The following is a 24,465-nucleotide window of genomic DNA, read 5'->3' as shown; positions in this document are numbered from 1 at the left end:
ATTCGATTATTACACCATCACTTTTTGTTTCATGTACCATTGATGAAATATTGATGAAATATATTTTTCAGATATTTAAAAAATAATATTTTATTCTGTCCTGAAAATCAGGTCCAACACTGTTACACTATAACACTTCTTATCTGTAAGCCTAGATGTGTGCGTTAGATTGATGATGTAGTCATGTGTCTAGTCATCCAGTCTATATGTATATAGTATAGATTGTGGTGTATTTGGGTCTACCATATTTATTTTCTCTTGGGGTGTTGGTGTAATATACAATTATTACATTTTACTGTGTGTCTTATAGCATTTCCAATTTACTCTGTGTGTCAAAAAATAAAGAAACGACAAAGTTCTGCAACGAAGTACAAATGACAAATAGGATTTATTTAATGGTATCAAAAAACAACTACTAACAAACATATGCAAAAAATATATATGGTACGAAATATATTACTTTAGTTCAATAAATATCACATAGGTAGTAATAAGACAGACAGCAGTCTCTGGTGAGTTTGATCCCCGTCTTAGTGCTTTAGGGGTTCTGACTCTCTCCCAGAGCTGTAAATAGTACAAATGGCTAACAGAGCTAGCACGCTAATGATACTAACAGAGCTAACATGCTAATAATGCTAACAGTACAAGATGCTAACAGAGCTAGCATGATGCTAACAGAGCTAGTATGATGCTAACAGAGCTAGTGTTAGCTAACAGCTGCTAGCACTACAAAGGCACGGTGGTGTTTCAGAGGTATCTGGTGGTTGGTTGGTTCCCCCAATATTGCCGGGATCGTCGGGGTCTTACGGTGTTTTATAAAAAGGCATACATTCGCATGTGAATGGGGCTTTCCCGTCCACGTTAAACTAAACCTTCTGGCGCTCTCCGACCTGGCTGATTGGCCAGAGATCAGAGATACATTCATTGTTCGTCAACAATAAAGAGTCTTGAGGAGTGATTTATCTAAACCTGCGTCGTTTGCCGAGGCATTGGCGGGATTCCCTCAGGATGACAGCTCGTTTTTTGTGTGAACAAAGCTGTGGGACATTGAAGGTAATTCATGATTCCTGAGAGTCTAGTTGGTAGCAATAAATATGACTGTCTGTGAGTGACCAAGGGAGGGTTTACGTGCCCATTTTGTGTAGAGTTGTGGCAGGTACATTTTTAAAATTGTGATTATGAAAAGCTGACCACTCTCATTAAATGACTTTGCATACTTGACAAAAGTTCTTTGAATACAATCTCTTCTCTTCATCTCATTAAAATACTTCTAACTTCCTTTAAATTTGACCCTTTCCCCCAGTTACCTTCAGCCACTGACTTCTCGCTGTCTCTTCCTAGAAGTTGAGGTATTCTAGGCAGATCTGTGGGTATCATTCACCTTCCGAAGAGGATGCTGGCCCATGAAGCTGAAGTTAGGACTGATGATGCCATATTGATAGCCAGAGAAACTCCTTTCAAGGCGATGGGGGGGCAGTACACTACTAGTATTGTGACAGTACATTACTAGTATTGTGACAGTACTAGTATTGTCACCACTAGTATTGTTACAGTACACTACTAGTATTGTGACGGTACACTACTAGTATTGTGACAGTACTAGTATTGTCACCACTAGTATTGTTACAGTACACTACTAGTATTGTGACAGTACATTACTAGTATTGTGACAGTACTAGTATTTCCCCAGGGCAGGACTCCCGGCTTCCGACGAGCAGGATGAAGTAGCCAGGACCTGGGACTCAAACCGTAGCAGTTGGCCCATGAAGCTGAAGTTAGGACTGATGATGCCATATTGATAGCCAGAGAAACTCCTTTCAAGGCGATGGGGCAGACCTGTGGATTTAACCCATAAACTAGGCCACTTGGTTTTGTCTCTCCAAAAGGTAGCCCTTTTGTCCTGTGATGCCAGGATCACTTCTTCATGACCTTTACACCAGGAAGGGCATCAACTAGGGTTCCTTCAGTTCTAGAGCTCAATGTCTATCCAAAACTCAATGATTAGTCACCTGTATTTGAGTGACACTGACAGTACACTACTAGTATTGTGACAGTACATTACTAGTATTGTGACAGTACTAGTATTGTCACCACTAGTATTGTTACAGTACACTACTAGTATTGTGACGGTACACTACTAGTATTGTGACAGTACTAGTATTGTCACCACTAGTATTGTTACAGTACACTACTAGTATTGTGACAGTACTAGTATTGTCACCACTAGTATTGTTACAGTACACTACTAGTATTGTGACGGTACACTACTAGTATTGTGACAGAACTAGTATTGTCACCACTAGTATTGTGACGGTACACTACTAGTATTGTGACAGTACAGTACTAGTATTGTGACAGTACAGTACTAGTATTGTGACAGTAAACTACTAGTATTATGACAGTACAGTACTAGTATTGTCACTACTAGTATTATGACAGTACAGTACTAGTATTGTCACTACTAGTATTTTGACAGTACAGTACCAGTATTGTGACAGTACACTACTAGTATTATGACAGTACAGTACTAGTATTGTCACTACTAGTATTTTGACAGTACAGTACCAGTATTGTGACAGTACACTACTAGTATTGTGACAGTACAGTACTAGTATTGTGACAGTACACTACTAGTATTGTGACAGTATAGTACTAGTATTGTGACAGTAAACTACTAGTATTGTGACAGTACAGTACTAGTATTGTGACAGTACACTACTAGTATTTTGACAGTACAGTACTAGTATTGTGACAGTAAATTACTAGTATTTTGACAGTACAGTACTAGTATTGTGACAGTACAGTACTAGTATTGTGACAGTAAACGACTAGTATTGTGACAGTACACGACTAGTATTATGACAGTACAGTACTAGTATTGTCACTACTAGTATTTTGACAGTACAGTACTAGTATTGTGACAGTACAGTACTAGTATTATGACAGTACTAGTATTGTGACAGTACAGTACTAGTATTTTGACAGTACTAGTATTGTGACAGTACACGACTAGTATTATGACAGTACAGTACTAGTATTGTGACAGTACAGTTCTAGTATTTTGACAGTACAGTTCTAGTATTTTGACAGTACACTACTAGTACTGTTACAGTACAGTCACAACGACTCGACACCGATAGTGACAGTTTAAGTCCGGGCGAAGACAGACAACCCTCCATATGGTCCTACTCTTCCCCTTAGCAGCTTGGTGAGGTGGTGATGGGGCTGTGCAGGAAGGAGAGCTGTCCGTGTCCAGCAGAGCCGTGGACGGGGACAGACACTGGGAAGTTAAAGACCGTACTGCTCTTCCCCAGGGCAGGACTCCCGGCTTCCGACGAGCAGGATGAAGTAGCCAGGACCTGGGACTCAAACCGTAGCAGTTGGCCCATGAAGCTGAAGTTAGGACTGATGATGCTGCGGCGCTGCTTGACGAACTCAAAGGCCTCGTCCAGCTTCACGCGGTTGGTCCTCATCAGGTAGGCCAGACAGATGGTGGCGGAGCGGGAGATGCCGGCTTGGCAGTGGACGAACACACGACCGCCTTTATTACGGACGGAGTCTAAAGGAGAGAGAGAAGGAGAGGGGAGATTAGTACAACTATGTGTCAATACAACATATTCAACTTAGTTCTTCTGTAAGTGTGGGACAGTTGTGTAAGTTGTTGCCAGATTTCTGAAAGGTTTCTCTTGACTGTGTTAGAATACCATTGGTCCTTTGTAGCTCGGTTGGTAGAGCATGGCACTCGTAACACCAGGGTAATGGGTTCAATTTCTGGGACCACCCATATGTAAAATGTATGCACGCATCCCAGCCGACATAGTTCGGATCAAGTTTGTGCATGTTTTATGACGTTTAATGTTTGTTTTGAACATCGGTAAGGTTTTTTCCCCCCCGGCTGTTCAGGCACACTAAATGTTTTCTCGAGGCAAGCAGAAGTTGGTAGACCAAGTCTACGCCCCTTCGTCTGTGATTGGTCAACAGTAGGGATTCTTCAATAAAGTATTTGTTATCATTCAGAGACGATTACATTTTTTCATTGACAAATACAGCACCAAACACCTTCGTTAGATGTTAAATTGTGCGACTAAGGTCTCCTCGACAAACACATCCGAATGAATGACAGATTTCTTGACTTATCTATTTTGAGGGAGTTTATACTGGCTACGGCATCTCAAAATGGACAAACAGTACTATTGCAGATTTTTTGTTTGTTTTTAAGCGAATGTTTTTTAAGGGAGTATGGCGCACCCTCGTTAGGTTCCACTAGATCAGTTTACTATGCGCCTGCCAAACTGAAGCATGCGGAAGCTTTAAGCCACAGCAGGAAGTTACCAGTATCCTCCTTGCTCAGTCAGTAGGCCTACTAAGGCACAGCAGGAAGTGACTCATAGAAAAGTAGGTTATTCCTCCTGACACACTTTCAGTTGCAAATCACCCTCCATAGTGTTACTAACTAATGGTGTTGCTAACGGACCCATCTCATTAACCCAGGAATAGGGCAGATAGATGGGTCTGGGGTGGAGGGTGATCAGGGGGGCTATTCCCCAAGGAGAGGGGAGCAGAGGAGGACAAAGGGGGGTTGGCTGCCCCTCTGCTGGAGTTATTAATCTGGGAGAAAGGCCGACCGTGAGCCTGTTGGAGAAAACTACCTTTTGTCCCGACAGAACAAAGAGACGGAGAGGAGAGAGCTGCATTCAACCATCAGCCTCTCTCTGGGCACGTCCCAAAAGGCTCCCTATTCCCTTTATAGTGCACTACATTTAACCAGGGCCCTATGGAACCCTATTCCCTTTATAGTGCACTACATTTAACCAGGGCCCTATGGAACCCTACTCCCTTTATAGTGCACTACATTTAACCAGGGCAGTGCACTATCAAGGGAATAGGATTCCATTTGGCATACAGCTCTCTCTCTCTCTCTCTCTGGCTGCCTGCTACAAAAGCAGAGTGAGTTCTGGGTCTGTTGGGTCTGCTTGGTGTCTCCCACATGAAAAGGGATCACCTCTTTAAAAGTGGGGTCTAGTAGAGGGGTGGATGGGCTGTGATGATGTCACCACCACTGGGAGCCCTGGCTCAGACAGCTGGTTGGGGTTTGGAGGGAACTTTTTTCTATTTAAATCCAAGTCATTGAATGGAGGAGAGGAGAGAGGGATGGAGAGAATGAGGGGGTTGGCTGTTGAGTTGGAGAGAGGGAGGGGGTTGGATGTTGAGTTGGAGAGAGGGAGGGGGTTGGCTGTTGAGTTGGAGAGAGGGAGGGGGTTGGCTATTGAGTTGGAGAGAGGGAGGGGGTTGGATGTTGAGTTGGAGAGAGGGAGGGGGTTGGCTGTTGAGTTGGAGAGAGGGAGGGGGTTGGCTATTGAGTTGGAGAGAGGGAGGGGGTTGGATGTTGAGTTGGAGAGAGGGAGGGGGTTGGATGTTGAGTTGGAGAGAGGGAGGGGGTTGGCTGTTGAGTTGGAGAGAATGAGGGGGTTGGCTGTTGAGTTGGAGAGAGGGAGGGGTTGGCTGTTGAGTTGGAGAGAGGGAGGGGTTGGCTGTTGAGTTGGAGAGAGGGAGGGAGTTGGATGTTGAGTTGGAGAGAATGAGGGGGTTGGCTGTTGAGTTGGAGAGAGGGAGGGGGTTGGCTGTTGAGTTGGAGAGAGGGAGGGGGTCACGGTTACGGCCATACGGTTCAATTTGACACTTCTCAATGAGACATTTTTAAGACAACTGTAGCTATTTAAATAAATACATGACGGAATAACACTATTTACCGACATAGAGTCAGAACACATCATCAAATACATATTATGATGTGGCCACGTCATTTACTTGAACACTTCTGACAGTGTTGTTGTTTTGTTTCCGTACCATTATTGCTGGCTAGACTAGCCTAGACCATACCTAGACCATGCCTAGACTAGCCTAGACCATGCCTAGACTAGCCTACACCATGCCTAGACTAGCCTAGACCATGCCTAGACTAGCCTACACCATGCCTAGACTAGCCTAGACCATGCCTAGACCATGCCTAGACCATGCCTAGACCATGCCTAGACTAGCCTAGACTAGCCTAGACCATACCTAGACCATGCCTAGACTAGCCTAGACCATACCTAGACCATACCTAGACCATGCCTAGACCATGCCTAGACCATGCCTAGACTAGCCTAGACTAGCCTAGACCATGCCTAGACCATGCCTAGACCATGCCTAGACCATGCCTAGACTAGCCTAGACCATGCCTAGACCATACCTAGACCATGCCTAGACCATGCCTAGACCATACCTAGACCATGCCTAGACCATGCCTAGACCATGCCTAGACCATACCTAGACCATGCCTAGACCATACCTAGACCATGCCTAGACCATGCCTAGAGGGAGGTGGCATGTTCTGATTGATCCGTCTGTATTTGTTCAGGCTTGTGATTGGATTGCAGACAGAACCTTATAGCACCAATCAAATGGGTTCATGCAAATAGAACGTTCTAGGTATCCATTTTTTTCCCCAAAATTAAAATGCACTTTTTCAAAAATCTAACTTCACAGACATATGAATAATAATCTAAAAGATCAATTATATGTGAATAGCTCTGTTTTTTTTTTTTTTTTTTTTTTTTACAAACATGTCAAATATAACCTTATAGTTCCAAGGTCTCAATATGTTTTCTTACCCAGTTACCTAAAGCTGAATACACTGTTAGTCGCTCTGGATAGGAGTGTCTGCTAAATAAACGTAATGTAAATGTAGCCTAAAACAGTTAAGACACTCACCGATAAACTCTATGGCCTCATTGAACCAGGAGGAGATATCAGCCTTGTGGTTGTCCTCTACAGGGATACTCTTGTACTGGAAGGACTCTTCAAAGTGGTTGGGGCAGTTAGCTGATACGTTGATGAGAGCAGTGATACCCAGCATGTCTATCATGTCCTTTCTGGAGGCATGGTAGGCACTGCCCAGGTAGAGGAAGGGAAGGATCTCCACTGGACCACCCTGGAGAGGAGGAGAGGAACAGGACAGAAAACAGTCAACCACCAACCCTAAAGTTATAGGATTTAATAAAGTTAGTCGAAGATGTTCAAATCTATAGTTTGATGAAACATTGACATTGTTTTGAGAGTAATAACATGTCAAAGTGTTATTGGAGAAGAAGATAGGAACAGAAAATAATGCCAAAGCCTATAAATACTTACGCCTATAGCCTACCAAATTGAGATCAGTTTAAGATGGCAGAATCTATTGTTTGATGACACACTGACTGACATTGGTATATTTATTATACAGGTAAAAGTGCTGTTACACAGTAATAACATACAAAATACATGTTTTAAAGAAAACCTACCTGGTCATAGAGCGGTGTACTGCATGGACTGCAGCCGGAGTCGGCGCTGTCTGGACGGGCGCTGAGGGGCAGACTGAGCCCCTGTGGAGCTGACGGCTTGGTACACATCTCTGGATACTCCGAGGAGAACGTGTCAAAACCACCTAAACAATGACCAGATAGGACGTAAGGATACTGTACAACAGTCACGTCACCATCTCAGTTATAAACAGTAGCAGCTGTAGAGTGGCTATTTCGGCACAGTCACAGTGTTCACTTCATAACTGTCACTTTAAATAATGCCACTTTTAATAATGTTTACATATCTTACATTACTCATATCACATGTATATACTGTATTTTATACCATCTATTGCACCTCGCCTATGCCGCTCTGGCCATCGCTCATCCATATACTTATATGTACATATTCTCATTCACCCCTTTAGATGTGTGTGTACTAGATAGTTGTTGGGGAATTGTTAGATTACTTGTTAGATATTACTGCATTGTCGGAACTAGATGAACAAGCATTTCGCTACACTCGCATTAACATCTGCTAACCATGTGTACGTGACCAATAAATGTTGATTTGATTTTCATTTTGACGTAGGCCTACGCTATGGCACATGTTTTGCGCCGTTCGTTACCAGGAGTGCGTAATCAATATGGAGTAGGCCTAGGCTATAGAAACAGGCTACATGTTTATAATAAATCAAATGACCTTTGAGAAAGAAGAAACGAGTCCCACACGGGTGTCGACACAGAGCTGTTACGGCGAGCATTAGAGTCCCGTCCTTCTTCACTTGGCCAAAGTCCAAACTCCGATCATCCAGAAACACTACCGATTGATACTCCCCTGAGAGAAGCCGGTTCCGCGTGTCCTCGTTGGGCACGATGTGTCCCACCCCCAGCCCCCCTCTGGCCCTCCGGCGGACTATAGTACTGAAGCGGACGTTGGTGGACCCGATGAGGTGAGAGGAGTTGAAGGAGAAGAATGAGCGGCAGTCCAGAACCAGACAGCCCGGGTCTTCCCCCTCCAGCAGCCCGCGGAGGGACATGGCATCGATGCTGGGGACTTCCATTATCACCATAGTAGGAGGGCGGCGGGCGTCAAATGTTAAATCCAAATACATAGACTGTGGAACAGGCAAATAAACCTCTGGGTGGTCGGTGTCACCTGTTCCTATAGAAACTTGTGAAGTTTTCTTTTTTTTAAGACACAAGTAGATTTATTCTTGAAACAGTTGTATGTTCTTTTGTTCTCCTTAGCTTCTTTGAGGTTTTCCCAAAATGAATGTAAACTGAGAAAAAGAAAAAACAAATCAGTAACAATGAATAAATGTAGAATAAAAAATAAAACAATCCGTTTCTCTTCTCGTGTGTATTTTCTTGGGTTGTTTCTTGTTAAAAACAAGTTTTTCTTTTCATTCCCGAGGTTGTTCTGAGGGCAGCCGGTGAAAAGGACTTATATAGTATCTCTTCTAGTGAGGGAGAAAACAATGACATCAGTCTACTTCACTCCCTTCCTGGTACACTGCCCGCACGGGTTGCACATACGTCATTGCGCTTTCGAGTCAACCAATGAAGGCAACCACCCGCCCACCCGCTCCTCTCTCTCAGTTCTAGTCACAGTGGCTTTATTGGCACGGGAAACATATGTTTACATTGCCAAAACAACAACAACAAAAAAACAATCAGACATGAATAGGTAAACATTACAAACACAAGAGTTTTACAAAGAATCTTTCTCTGTGTGTGAAATGATTATGTGGGCTGGTAGCAGCTATAAGGGGCCAGAGATATCAGGGAAAGGATAGTGAAAGTATCTATGAAGGGGCATGTCGCTATGATTAGACTAAGGAGACTGGCCTACTTATATATCACAATATATATCCCATTATAAAATAGAAAAATCAAGTATTTATATCAAAATATAAAGTATAGATAAATCAAATCAAATGTTATTGGTCACATACACGTGTTTAGCAGATGTTATTGTGGGTGTAGCAGAATGCTTGTGTTCCTAGCTCCAACAGTCCAGTCATATCTAACAAGTAATATCTAACAATTTCACAACAATACACACAAATCTAAAGTAAAGGAATGGAATTAAGAATATATAAATATTAGTACGAGCAATGTTGGAGCGACATAGACTAAAATACAGTAGAATAGAATACAGTATATGAGAAATATGTAAACATTATTAAAGTGACTAGTGTTCCATTACTAAAGTGGCCAGTCATTTCAAGTCTATGTATATAGGCAGCAGCCTCTATTGTTTTAAAATATATATATTTTTACCTTTATTTAACCAGGCAAGTCAGTTAAGAACAAATTCTTATTTACAATGACGGCCTAGGAACAGTGGGTTAACTGCCTTGTTCAGGGGCAGAACGACATATTTTTTACCTACCTACCTACCTACCTACCTACCTACCTACCCACCCACCCACCTACCCACCTACCTACCTACCTACCTACCTACCTACCTACCTACCTACCTACCTACCTACCTACCTACCTACCTACCTACCTACCTACCCACCCACCTACCCACCCACCCACCCACCCACCTACCCACCTACCCACCTACCTACCTACCTACCTACCTACCTAGATTTTTTACCCAGGTGCTAGTGATGGCTGTTTAACAGTCTGATGGCCTTGAGATAGAAGCTGTTTTTCAGTCTCTCGCCTTCTGGATGATAGCGGGGTGAACAGGCAGTGGCTCGGGTGGTTGTTGTCCTTGATGATCTTTATGGCCTTCCTGTGACATCGGGTGGTGTATTTGTTATTATTATTATGTAATTCACCTGTTATTAAGCCATTACCATCAACAAGTATATAATCACCTAAAACGGTCTTTGTGTAAAATATGTCAACTTCAGCACATTAGGAATTTGCCAAATTTTCCATGATCTAATTATCGAAATATATTATTTTATTCTCCCCGTTCAGCTGATAGCTGACGAATAACAAGATAATCAGAAAATAGCTGTCATGGTGGCCATAAAAGTTTATACTTGTTTTTATTAACCATTTATTGGCCAGTGGTACAAAGCGTCCGATCCCTCGAGAGCAAAGGTTCACACCATAAAAGTTAATGACTGTAGAGAAAATGAATGTCCGGTACATTGCCATGTGCTGAAAACAACACAGAGGACACAAACATGAGGTCATTTAGCAGACACTCTCATCCAGAGCGACTGACAACACAGACTGACACTCTCATCCAGAGCGACTGACAACACAGACTGACACTCTCATCCAGAGCGACTGACCGTAGTGAGTGGATACATTTTCATACGTTGACTTTCCACTGACTGACAGCTGAGTGACTGACTGACTGACAGCTGAGTGACTGACTGACTGACAGCTGAGTGACTGACTGACTGACTGACAGCTGAGTGACTGACTGACTGACAGCTGAGTGACTGACTGACTGACAGCTGAGTGACTGACTGACTGACTGACAGCTGAGTGACTGACTGACAGCTGAGTGACTGAGTGACTGACTGACTGACAGCTGAGTGACAGCTGAGTGACTGAGTGACTGAGTGACTGACTGACAGCTGAGTGACTGAGTGACTGAGTGACTGACTGACAGCTGAGTGACTGACTGACTGACAGCTGAGTGACTGACTGACTGACAGCTGAGTGACTGACTGACTGACAGCTGAGTGACTGACTGACAGCTGAGTGACTGAGTGACTGACTGACTGACAGCTGAGTGACAGCTGAGTGACTGAGTGACTGAGTGACTGACTGACAGCTGAGTGACTGAGTGACTGAGTGACTGACTGACAGCTGAGTGACTGACTGACTGACAGCTGAGTGACTGACTGACAGCTGAGTGACTGAGTGACTGACTGACTGACAGCTGAGTGACAGCTGAGTGACTGAGTGACTGAGTGACTGACTGACAGCTGAGTGACTGACAGCTGAGTGACTGAGTGACTGACTGACTGACAGCTGAGTGACAGCTGAGTGACTGAGTGACTGAGTGACTGACTGACAGCTGAGTGACTGACAGCTGAGTGACTGAGTGACTGACTGACAGCTGAGTGACTGACAGCTGAGTGACTGACTGACTGACAGCTGAGTGACTGACTGACAGCTGAGTGACTGAGTGACTGACTGACTGACAGCTGAGTGACTGAGTGACTGACAGCTGAGTGACTGACAGCTGAGTGACTGACTGACTGACAGCTGACTGACTGACTGACAGCTGAGTGACTGAGTGACTGACTGACTGACAGCTGAGTGACTGACAGCTGAGTGACTGACAGCTGAGTGACTGACAGCTGAGTGACTGAGTGACTGACTGACTGACAGCTGAGTGACTGACAGCTGAGTGACTGACAGCTGAGTGACTGAATGGGTGTTTCTTCAGTTCAAACCACAGAAAGAGAAACAGATGTTGTGGGGAATTGCCCTACGCTTCCCCCTATACAGGTTGACAGGAAATGTAAACACAGTCAGGGACATAAATCATTAAAGCATCGAAGCACCAAACGATTGGATAAACGGTTCATCTGTGTGGTATTGCTAATTAATGTACATCTATGTCACGTTGGTATAAAGGGTCGGGAGACAGGCGCAGGAATGCGTAATAGGGGTTTTTATTTTCCCAAATTACGGCGTGCCGTGTAAAGGCACGGGTACGAAGACCCAACAAACACGTAACAAAAACACAGGGTTGAAACCAAAACAAAAGAGCGAGGAGTACCTTGAATAAATAACACACAATGATTAACACACGGGACCAGACACGTAATCATCTGCGTAATCCACAAGGGCACGAAAGCACAAAACACACAGCACAGGTACTCACACGCCCCAACGGACATAGTAACAATAATGGACAGCTCAATGGAAACCAAAGAGCACACTTATACAAGTACTATTCAGTGGGAACAGGGGACAGGTGTGCGTAATGAAAGTCCCGGAGGATCCGTGTCAATCTAATTGATGCTTCTATTACAGTAACTACATGTTGATGTCACATGGCTGACTATCACGTGGCTGACTATCACATGGCTGGCTATCACATGGCTGACTATCACATGGCTGGCTATCACATGGCTGACTATCACATGGCTGACTATCACATGGCTGGCTATCACATGGCTGGCTATCACATGGCTGGCTATCACATGGCTGACTATCACATGGCTGACTATCACATGGCTGGCTATCACATGGCTGGCTATCACATGGCTGGCTATCACATGGCCGGCTATCACATGGCCGGCTATCACATGGCCGACTATCACATGGCCGACTATCACATGGCAGACTATCACATGGCTGGCTATCACATGGCTGGCTATCACATGGCCGGCTATCACATGGCCGGCTATCACATGGCCGGCTATCACATGGCCGGCTATCACATGGCTGGCTATCACATGGCTGACTATCACATGGCTGACTATCACATGGCAGACTATCACGTGGCTGGCTATCACGTGGCTGGCTATCACATGGCTGACTATCAAATGGCTGGCTATCACATGGCTGACTATCAAATGGCTGGCTATCACATGGCTGACTATATCACATGGCTGACTATCACATGGCTGGCTATCACATGGCTGGCTATCACATGGCTGACTATCACATGGCAGACTATCACATGGCTGGCTATCACATGGCTGACTATCACATGGCTGACTATCACATGGCTGGCTATCACATGGTTGGCTATCACATGGCTGACTATCACATGGCTGACTATATCACATGGCTGGCTATCACATGGCTGGCTATCACATGGCTGGCTATCACATGGTTGGCTATCACATGGCTGACTATCACATGGCTGACTATATCACATGGCTGGCTATCACATGGCTGGCTATCACATGGCTGGCTATCACATGGTTGGCTATCACATGGCTGACTATATCACATGGCTGACTATATCACATGGCTGGCTATCACATGGCTGACTATCACATGGCTGGCTATCACATGGCTGGCTATCACATGGCTGACTATATCACATGGCTGACTATATCACATGGCTGGCTATCACATGGCTGACTATCACATGGCTGGCTATCACATGGCTGGCTATCACATGGCTGAGACTGAGAACGCCTCTGGGTTCCTCCAATAGGGCAACACAGACTGAGAACGCCTCTGGGTTCCTCCAATAGGGCAACACAGACTGAGACCGCCTCCGGGTTCCTCCAATAGGGGCAACACAGACTGAGAACGCCTCTGGGTTCCTCCAATAGGGCAACACAGACTGAGAACGCCTCCGGGTTCCTCCAATAGGGGCAACACAGACTGAGAACGCCTCTGGGTTCCTCCAATAGGGCAACACAGACTGAGAACGCCTCTGGGTTCCTCCAATAGGGCAACACAGACTGAGAACGCCTCTGGGTTCCTCCAATAGGGGCAACACAGACTGAGAACGCCTCTGGGTTCCTCCAATAGGGCAACACAGACTGAGACCGCCTCCGGGTTCCTCCAATAGGGGCAACACAGACTGAGAACGCCTCTGGGTTCCTCCAATAGGGCAACACAGACTGAGAACGCCTCTGGGTTCCTCCAATAGGGCAACACAGACTGAGAACGCCTCTGGGTTCCTCCAATAGGGCAACACAGACTGAGAACGCCTCTGGGTTCCTCCAATAGGGCAACACAGACTGAGAACGCCTCTGGGTTCCTCCAATAGGGCAACACAGACTGAGAACGCCTCTGGGTTCCTCCAATAGGGCAACACAGACTGAGACCGCCTCTGGGTTCCTCCAATAGGGCAACACAGACTGAGAACGCCTCTGGGTTCCTCCAATAGGGCAACACAGACTGAGAACGCCTCTGGGTTCCTCCAATAGGTGCAACACAGACTGAGAACGCCTCTGGGTTCCTCCAATAGGGCAACACAGACTGAGAACGCCTCTGGGTTCCTCCAATAGGGCAACACAGACTGAGAACGCCTCTGGGTTCCTCCAATAGGGCAACACAGACTGAGAAAACAACACAAGGATGTAAGCAGCCTGAACCAGAACCAGAAGGATGTATTAAATGTCATCGTAGCGTCAGAGAGAGCAGCCTGAACCAGAACCAGAAGGATGTATAATATAGGTAATGGTGTCAGAGAGAGCAGCCTGAACCAGAACCAGAAGGATGTATAATATAGGTAATGGTGTCAGAGAGAGCAGCCTGAACCAGAACCAGAAGAATGTATAATATAGGTAATGGTGTCAGAGAGAGCAGCCTGAACCAGAACCAGAAGAATGTATAATATAGGTAATGGTGTCAGAGAGAGCAGCATAACTGTAAAATGAGTCAGGAGGACCATTTATTTCCAGTGTTCAACCCATAACATGTTTCTGCTCCTGTTTTTCTGAAGAAAAGATAAAATATCTTTATTTAAAAAAAGATAGAATTGGAAAGGAAGTGATAGAAAGAGAGAAAGAGGATGAGAGAAAGAGGGATTGAGGGAAAGGGCAGAGAGAAAGAGGAATCGAGAGTCAGAGGGAGGGAAAGGGCAGAGAGAAAGAGGAATCGAGAGAGGGGGAAAGGGCAGAGAGAAAGAGGAATCGAGAGAGGGGGAAAGGGCCGAGAGAAAGAGGAATTGAGAGAGAGATAGAGGGAGGGAAAGGGCAGAGAGAAAGAGGAATCGAGAGAGAGGGAAAGGGCAGAGAGAAAGAGGAATTGAGAGAGAGGGAGTGAGGGAAAGGGCAGAGAAAGAGGAATCGAGAGAGGGAGGGAAAGGGCAGAGAGAAAGAGGAATTGAGAGAGGGAGGGAAAGGGCAGAGAGAAAGAGGAATTGAGAGAGAGATAGAGGGAGGGAAAGGGCAGAGAGAAAGAGGAATTGAGAGAGAGGGAGTGAGGGAAAGGGCAGAGAGAAAGAGGAATCGAGAGAGGGAGGGAAAGGGCAGAGAGAAAGAGGAATCGAGAGAGAGGGAAAGGGCCGAGAGAAAGAGGAATTGAGAGAGAGATAGAGGGAGGGAAAGGGCAGAGAGAAAGAGGAATTGAGAGGGAGGGAGTGAGGGAAAGGGCAGAGAGAAAGAGGAATCGAGAGAGGGAGGGAAAGGGCAGAGAGAAAGAGGAATCGAGAGAGAGGGAAAGGGCCGAGAGAAAGAGGAATTGAGAGAGAGATAGAGGGAGGGAAAGGGCAGAGAGAAAGAGGAATTGAGAGGGAGGGAGTGAGGGAAAGGGCAGAGAGAAAGAGGAATCGAGAGAGAGAGGGAGTGAGGGAAAGGGCAGAGAGAAAGAGGAATCGAGAGAGAGAGGGAGTGAGGGAAAGGGCAGAGAGAAAGAGGAATCGAGAGAGAGAGGGAGTGAGGGAAAGGGCAGAGAGAAAGAGAGAGAAAGAGACAGTAAGCGAGAGAGAACGAGGGGGGAGAGAGGGGAGAGGGGGGAGAGAGGAGACAGAGAGGGAGAGGGAGAGGGGAGAGAGAGGAGACAGAGAAGGCAAGATAGACAGAGGGAGAGAAAGAGAGGGGGAGAGAGGAGACAGGACAGCAACACAAAGACCCAACCAAATCATGAGAAAACAAAAATATATTTACTTGACACATTGCAACGATTTAACTAAAAAAACTGAGCAAACTAGAATGCTATTTGGCCCTAAACAGAGAGTACACAGTGGCAGAATATCTGCCCACTGTGACTGACCCAAACTTAAGGAAAGCTTTGACTATGTACAGACTCAATGAGCATAGCCTTGCTATTGAGAAAGGCCGCCGTAGGCAGACCTGGCTCTCAAGAGAAGACAGGCTATGTGCACACTGCCCACAAAATTATGTGGAAACTGAGCTGCACTTCCTAACCTCCTGCCAAATGTATGAACGCCTTAAAGATACATATTTCCCTCAGATTACACAGACCCACAAAGAATTTGAAAAGAAACCACATTTGGATAAACTCCCATATCTATTGGGTGAAATACCACAGTGTGACATCACAGCAGCAAGATTAGCTGCAGGAGCAGCTAGATCACCACTCTATGACCTGAGGAGCATTACCTTTACCTGCCCTCACACAGAAGAGGAGCCCAGCTCAACCAGCCAGGCTTCCCCAGCCCTGCCCTCACACAGCAGAGGAGCCCAGCTCAACCAGCCAGGCTTCCCCAGCCCTGTCCTCACACAGCAGAGAAGCCCAGCTCAACCAGCCAGGCCTCCCCAGCCCTGGCCTCACACAGCAGAGGAGCCCAGCTCAACCAGCCAGGCCTCCCCAGCCGTGTCCTCAACCAGCAGAGGAGCCCAGCTCAACCAGCCAGGCTTCCCCAGCCCTGTCCTCACACAGCAGAGGAGCCCAGCTCAACCAGCCAGGCTCTCCAGCCCTGGCCTCACACAGCAGAGGAGCCCAGCTCAACCAGCCAGGCCTCCCCAGCCCTGGCCTCACACAGCAGAGGAGCCCAGCTCAACCAGCCAGGCTCTCCAGCCCTGGCCTCACACAGCAGAGGAGCCCAGCTCAACCAGCCAGGCCTCCCCAGCCCTGGCCTCACACAGCAGAGGAGCAACCTCAACCAGCCAGACCTCCCCAGCCCAGAGAACAGCGTCCCACTGACAGCGGCACCAGCATAGACCAGCCACACCCCAGCTCCAAAACCCACCAGCCCCCACTCTACCCCCTCCAGTCCATAACAGACCAGCCACACCCCAGCTCCAACACCCACCAGCCCCCCCCTCTACCCCCTCCAGTCCAACACCCACCAGCCACCCCCTCTACCCCCTCCAGTCCATAACAGACCAGCCCCCCCCCCCTCTACCCCCTCCAGTCCATAACAGACCAGCCACACCCCAGCCCAACACCCACCAGCCCCCCCCCTCTACCCCCTCCAGTCCAAAACAGACCAGCCACACCCCAGCTCCAACACCCACCAGCCCCCCCCCCCCCTCTACCCCCTCCAGTCCATAACAGACCAGCCACACCCCAGCTCCAACACCCACCAGCCCCCCCCTCTACCCCCTCCAGTCCATAACAGACCAGCCACACCCCAGCTCCAGCACCCACCAGCCCCCCCCTCTACCCCCTCCAGTCCATAACAGACCAGCCCCCCCCCCCCCTCTACCCCCTCCAGTCCATAACAGACCAGCCACACCCCAGCCCAACACCCACCAGCCCCCCCCCCTCTACCCCCTCCAGTCCATAACAGACCAGCCACACCCCAGCTCCAACACCCACCAGCCCCCCCCTCTACCCCCTCCAGTCCATAACAGACCAGCCACACCCCAGCCCAACACCCACCAGCCCCCCCTCTACCCCCTCCAGTCCATAACAGACCAGCCACACCCCAGCTCCAACACCCACCAGCCCCCCCCTCTACCCCCTCCAGTCCATAACAGACCAGCCACACCCCAGCTCCAACACCCACCAGCCCCCCCTCTACCCCCTCCAGTCCATAACAGACCAGCCACACCCCAGCCCAACACCCACCAGCCCCCCCTCTACCCCCTCCAGTCCATAACAGACCAGCCACACCCCAGCTCCAACACCCACCAGCCCCCCCTCTACCCCCTCCAGTCCATAACAGACCAGCCACACCCCAGCTCCAACACCCACCAGCCCCCCCCTCTACCCCCTCCAGTCCATAACAGACCAGCCACACCCCAGCTCCAACACCCACCAGCCCCCCCTCTACCCCCTCCAGTCCATAACAGACCAGCCCCCCCCTCTACCCCCTCCAGTCCATAACAGACCAGCCACACCCCAGCTCCAACACCCACCAGCCCCGCCTCTACCCCCTCCAGTCCATAACAGACCAGCCACACCCCAGCCCAACACCCACCAGCCCCCCCCTCTACCCCCTCCAGTCCATAACAGACCAGCCACACCCCAGCCCAACACCCACCAGCCCCCCCCCTCTACCCCCTCCAGTCCATAACAAACCAGCCACACCCCAGCCCAACACCCACCAGCCCCCCCCTCTACCCCCTCCAGTCCATAACAGACCAGCCACACCCCAGCCCAACACCCACCAGCCCCCCCCTCTACCCCCTCCAGTCCATAACAGACCAGCCACACCCCAGCCCAACACCCACCAGCCCCCCCCCTCTACCCCCTCCAGTCCATAACAGACCAGCCACACCCCAGCCCAACACCCACCAGCCCCCCCCTCTACCCCCTCCAGTCCATAACAGACCAGCCACACCCCAGCCCAACACCCACCAGCCCCCCCTCTACCCCCTCCAGTCCATAACAGACCAGCCACACCCCAGCCCAACACCCACCAGCCCCCCCCTCTACCCCCTCCAGTCCATAACAGACCAGCCACACCCCAGCCCAACACCCACCAGCCCCCCCTCTACCCCCTCCAGTCCATAACAGACCAGCCACACCCCAGCCCAACACCCACCAGCCCCCCCCTCTACCCCCTCCAGTCCAGAAGTAACACTGTCTGACATCGTCCTGTTGATGGACTCAAATGGGAAGTTTGTTTAGGAGAGTAAACTTTCCCCCTCGACACAAAAGGAGAAAGGTGTGGTGCCCAACAAGGGGAGGACCATCCTCCTCAGTGAATTTCATAAAGTGTTTCGCTGTAAAACATTTCAAAAGTTATGCTTTTTAGATAAAACTATACTAAATATAATCACGTCACCAAAACATTTATTAAAACACACAATATTGCAATGAAGGTTGACAGTAGCCTCAACAGCATTCTGTAAGGTAGCACCATGATGTAGCTGGAGGACAGCTAGCTTCCATCCTCCTCTGGGTATATTGACTTCAATACAAAACCTAGGAGGCTCATGGTTCTCACCCCCTTCCATATACTTACAAAGTAATTATGACAACTTCCAGAGGACGTCCTCCAGCCTATCAGAGCACTTGCAGCATGAACTGACATGTTGTCCACCGAATCAAAGGATCAGAGAATTGATCTCGTACTGAAAGCATAAGCTACAGCTAGCTAGCACTGCAGTGTATAAAATGTGGTGAGTAGTTGACTCAGAGACAGAGAAAGACAATAGTTTAACAGTTTTGAACAAAATAATTTCTTCCAAAATGAAGGAGAAGCAAGAGAGAAATAGAGAGAGATTTTGTCTTTTATTTATTTACTTTCAGTTTCACTTACTTAGTTAGCAAATACAGCTAGCTAGTTTAGCCTACTGAAACACGCTGCTCAAACAGAGCCATGCTATGTTAGCTAGCTGGCTATAACAGAGGGATGCTATGTTAGCTAGCTGGCTATAACAGAGGGATGCTATGTTAGCTAGCTGGCTATAACAGAGGGATGCTATGTTAGCTAGCTGGCTATAACAGAGGGATGATATGTTAGCTAGCTGGCTATAACAGAGGGATGCTATGTTAGCTAGCTGGCTATAACAGAGGGATGCTATGTTAGCTAGCTGGCTATGACTATCCAACACAACACTGGAACTCTTCCAAGTCAAGGTAACCTTTTGGTATTACTAAATGTAGATATTTTAACTTGCCATTTAAAAAAAGTATACTGAATTGAATTGTTTTGAGAGAGAGAGAGATGTAATGTAAGTAATTTAACTTGTCATGTCAATAAAGTATACTGTATTGAATTGAATTGAGAGAAAGAGAGAGAGAGTAGTCCACCGGAGAGAGAGAGAGAGAGAGAGAGAGAGAGAGAGAGAGAGAGTAGTCCACAGGAGAGATAGAGAGAGAGAGAGAGAGAGTCGTCCACAGGAGAGAGAGAGTAGTCCACAGGAGAGATAGAGAGAGAGTAGTCCACAGGAGAGATAGAGAGAGAGAGAGTAGTCCACAGGAGAGATAGAGAGAGAGTAGTCCACAGGAGAGATAGAGAGAAAGAGAGTAGTCCACAGGAGAGATAGAGAGAGAGAGAGAGTAGTCCACAGGAGAGATAGAGAGAGAGAGAGAGTAGTCCACAGGAGAGATAGAGAGAGATGTAAATGTAAGTAATTTAACTTGTCATGTCAATAAAGTATACTGAATTGAATTGAGAGAGAGAGAGAGAGACCTTGTGACCTGTTGCCACAAGAAAAGGGCAACCAGTGAAGAACAAACACCATTGTAAATACAACCCATATTTATGCTTATTTATTTTCCCTTGTGTACTTTAACCATTTGTACATTGTTACAACACTGTATATATATAATATAACATTTGTAATGTCTTTATTGTTTTGAAACTTCTGTATGTGTAATGTTTACTGTTAATTTGTATTGTTCATTTAACTTTTGTATATTATCTACCTCACTTGCTTTGGCAATGTTAACACATGTTTCCCATGCCAATAAAGCCCCTTGAATTGAATTGAATTGAATTCAAATCAAATCAAATCAAATTTTATTAGTCACATACACATGGTTAGCAGATGTTAATGCGAGTGTAGCGAAATGCTTGTGCTTCTAGTTCCGACAATGCAGTAATAACCAACAGTAATCTAACCTAACAATTCCACACTACTACCTTACACACACACAAGTGTAAGGGATAAAGAATATGTACATAAAGATATATGGATGAGTGGTGGTACAGAACGGCATGGCAGATGCAGTAGATGGTATAGAGTACGGTATATACATATGAGATGAGTACTGTAGGGTATGTAAACATAAAGTGGCATAGTTTAAAGTGGCTAGTGGTACATGTATTGCATAAAGATGGCAAGATGCAGTAGATGATATAGAGTACAGTATATATACATATGAGATGGGTAATGTAGGGTATGTAAACATTGTATTAAGTGGCATTGCTTAAAGTGGCTAGTGGTACATTTTTACATAATTTCCATCAATTCCCATTTTTAAAGTGGCTGGAGTTGAGTCAGTATGTTGGCAGCGGCCGCTAAATGTTAGTGGTGGCTGTTTAACAGTCTGATGGCCTTGAGATAGAAGCTGTTTTTCAGTCTCTCGGTCCCTGCTTTGATGCACCTGTACTGACCTCGCCTTCTGGATGATAGCGGGGTGAACAGGCAGTGGCTTGGGTGGTTGTTGTCCTTGATGATCTTTATGGCCTTCCTGTGACATCGGGTGGTGTAGGTGTCCTGGAGGGCAGGTAGTTTGCCCCTGGTGATGCGTTCTGCAGACCTCACTACCCTCTGGAGAGCCTTACGGTTGTGGGCGGAGCAGTTGCCGTACCAGGCGGTGATACAGCCCGACAGGATGCTCTCGATTGTGCATCTGTAGAAGTTTGTGAGTGCTTTTGGTGACAAGCCGAATTTCTTCAGCCTCCTGAGGTTGAAGAGGCGCTGCTGCCTCTCCTCTGTCTGTGTGAATTGAGAGAGAGAGAGAGAGAGAGAGAGAGAGAGAGAGAGAGAGAGAGAGAGAGAGAGAGAGAGAGAGCGAGAGAGAGAGAGAGAGTAGTCCACAGGAGAGATAGAGAGAGAGAGAGAGAGAGCGAGAGAGAGAGAGAGAGTAGTCCACAGGAGAGATAGAGAGAGAGAGAGAGAGAGAGAGAGTAGTCCACAGAGAGAGAGAGAGAGAGAGAGAGAGAGAGAGAGAGAGAGAGAGAGAGAGAGAGAGAGAGAGAGAGATTACTCCACATACTGGAAATTATGAAAGCATGAATTGACAGAATAAAACTCTGTAATTTTTTGTGTTTTTTGCTTCCCATCATTATCAGCTGTGTCCTCCTGTCCTCTCGTCCAGGGAGGGAAGTAAAACGGGGGACGACACTGAGGCATTTCCTGTGACTGTTCAGTGTGTGTCCCAAATGGAACCCTATTCTCTCTATGGTGCACTACTTTTGACCAGAGACCTATGGGCCCTAGTGCACTCTATAGGGAATAGGGTGCCATTTGGCAACACATCTCTGTTTAGCTGTCATTACTGTCGTCCCTGTTCATTTACTGTCACCCTCGCCCCGGGCAACAGCCGAGTGAGTGGGCGGGAAAACACAGGGCTTCTCCTCACCACAGAATCACCACACCACTTCCTAAATGACACCCTATTCCCTATATATATAGTGCACTAGGGCCCATAGGCCTCTGGTCAAAAGTAGTGCACTACATAGGGAATAGTGTGCCATTTAGGATGCAAATGAATAACAGTAAGTGGTTGTGGTCAAAAGATTTATCTTTCTCACGGTTTCTCACAGTCAGCTTTGAGGTGATCCCCTGAAGTTTTTCTTTAGTTTTGTAGATGTGTAGAGGCTTTTCTGTTGATTTAATTGATGGTTTTTAGATAATGAATGGGACCATTTCTATTAGATGTAGACGTACACACTCACCTACAGTGGGGAGAACAAGTATTTGATACACTGCCGATTTTGCAGGTTTTCCTACTTACAAAGCATGTAGAGGTCTGTCATTTTTATCATAGGTACACTTCAACTGTGAGAGACGGAATCTAAAACAAAAATCCAGAAAATCACATTGTATGATTTTTAAATAATTAATTTGCATTTTATTGCATGACATAAGTATTTGATCACCTACCAACCAGTAAGAATTCCGGCTCTCACAGACCTGTTAGTTTTTCTTTAAGAAGCCCTCCTGTTCTCCACTCATTACCTGTATTAACTGCACCTGTTTGAACTCGTTACCTGTATAAAAGAAACCTGTCCACACACTCAATCAAACAGATTCCAACCTCTCCACAATGGCCAAGACCAGAGAGCTGTGTAAGGACATCAGGGATAAAATTGTAGACCTGCACAAGGCTGGGATGGGCTACAGGACAATAGGCAAGCAGCTTGGTGAGAAGGAAACAACTGTTGGCGCAATTATTAGAAAATGGAAGAAGTTCAAGATGACGGTCAATCACCCTCGGTCTGGGGCTCCATGCAAGATTTCACCTCGTGGGGCATCAATGATCATGAGGAAGGTGAGGGATCAGCCCAGAACTACACGGCAGGACCTGGTCAATGACCTGAAGAGAGCTGGGACCACAGTCTCAAAGAAAACCATTAGTAACACACTACGCCGTCATGGATTAAAATCCTGCAGCGCACGCAAGGTCCCCCTGCTTAAGCCAGTGCATGTCCAGGCCCGTCTGAAGTTTGCCAATGACCATCTGGATGATCCAGAGGAGGAATGGGAGAAGGTCATGTGGTCTGATGAGACAAAAATAGAGCTTTTTGGTCTAACTCCACTCGCCGTGTTTGGAGGAAGAAGAAGTATGAGTACAACCCCAAGAACACCATCCCAACCGTGAAGCATGGAGGTGGAAACATCATTCTTTGGGGATGCTTTTCTGCAAAGGGGACAGGACGACTGCACCGTATTGAGGGGAGGATGGATGGGGCCATGTATCGCAAGATCTTGGCCAACAACCTCCTTCCCTCAGTAAGAGCATTGAAGATGGGTCGTGGCTGGGTCTTCCAGCATGACAACGACACGAAGCACACAGCCATGGCAACTAAGGAGTGGCTCCGTAAGAAGCATCTCAAGGTCCTGGAGTGGCCTAGTCAGTCTCCAGACCTGAACCCAATAGAAAATCTTTGGAGGGAGCTGAAAGTCCGTATTGCCCAGCGACAGCCCCGAAACCTGAAGGATCTGGAGAAGATCTGTAGGGAGGAGTGGGCCAAAATCCCTGCTGCAGTGTGTGCAAACCTAGTCAAGAACTACAGGAAACGTATGATTTCTGTAATTGCAAACAAAGGTTTCTGTACCAAATATTAAGTTCTGCTTTTCTGATGTATCAAATACTTATGTCATGCAATAAAATGCAAATTAATTACTTAAAAATCATACAATGTGATTTTCTGGATTTTTGTTTTAGATTCCGTCTCTCATAGTTGAAGTGTACCTATGATAAAAATTACAGACCTCTACATGCTTTGTAAGTAGGAAAACCTGCAAAATCGGCAGTGTATCAAATACTTGTTCTCCCCACTGTAGTTCCTCTGTGGGTTTCCAGCACTAGATATGTAGGTATTATTATAGATGTAGGTTTACACACTCACCAGTTCCTCTGTGGGTTTCCAGCACTAGATAGCCTTAGCCTACATCATGTATATTTTAGTCATTTGCTAGTTTTATTTCCCACACAAAAGAGTACTTTTCATATTGCCGGAAGAGGCTGTGAGTGAAGGGAAAACACAAGGCCTAACCCGCCAGGCTTCTCCTCACCACAGAACAACATCATAACAGTAACTGGTGGAAAGGGTTTCCTTTTCTCACTGTGAGGCGATCCCGGAAGTTACACTTTTTGTTTTGGTTTTGTGGACATGACGTTTTTTCATAATTCAACTGACTATTTTCCGATAATGTACAACAACACAACAATGTCGTAACAGTAGCTGGTTGTGGTTCAA

General features: G+C 46.7%; 1 protein-coding gene across 1 annotated transcript; it reads right to left on the bottom strand.

Annotated features, from left to right (window-relative positions):
- Positions 1-369: 369 nt before the first annotated feature.
- On the bottom strand, positions 370-8,779 carry LOC139574846 (dual specificity protein phosphatase 1-like). Its single transcript, XM_071399796.1, has 4 exons — positions 8,026-8,779; positions 7,323-7,465; positions 6,754-6,973; positions 370-3,559 (listed from the first exon to the last, which is right to left on the bottom strand). Exons 1-4 carry the CDS (start codon positions 8,435-8,437, stop codon positions 3,198-3,200), a joined length of 1,137 nt encoding a protein of 378 aa, XP_071255897.1. The 5' UTR covers positions 8,438-8,779; the 3' UTR covers positions 370-3,197.
- Between the last annotated feature and the right edge of the window lie 15,686 nt (positions 8,780-24,465).

The sequence above is a fragment of the Salvelinus alpinus genome, chromosome 4, assembly GCF_045679555.1.
Source record: "Salvelinus alpinus chromosome 4, SLU_Salpinus.1, whole genome shotgun sequence".
In the NCBI taxonomy this organism is placed as follows: Eukaryota; Metazoa; Chordata; class Actinopteri; order Salmoniformes; family Salmonidae; genus Salvelinus; species Salvelinus alpinus.
Note: the sequence above shows the minus strand (reverse complement) of the source record. Positions and strands in the feature narration are given on the sequence as shown.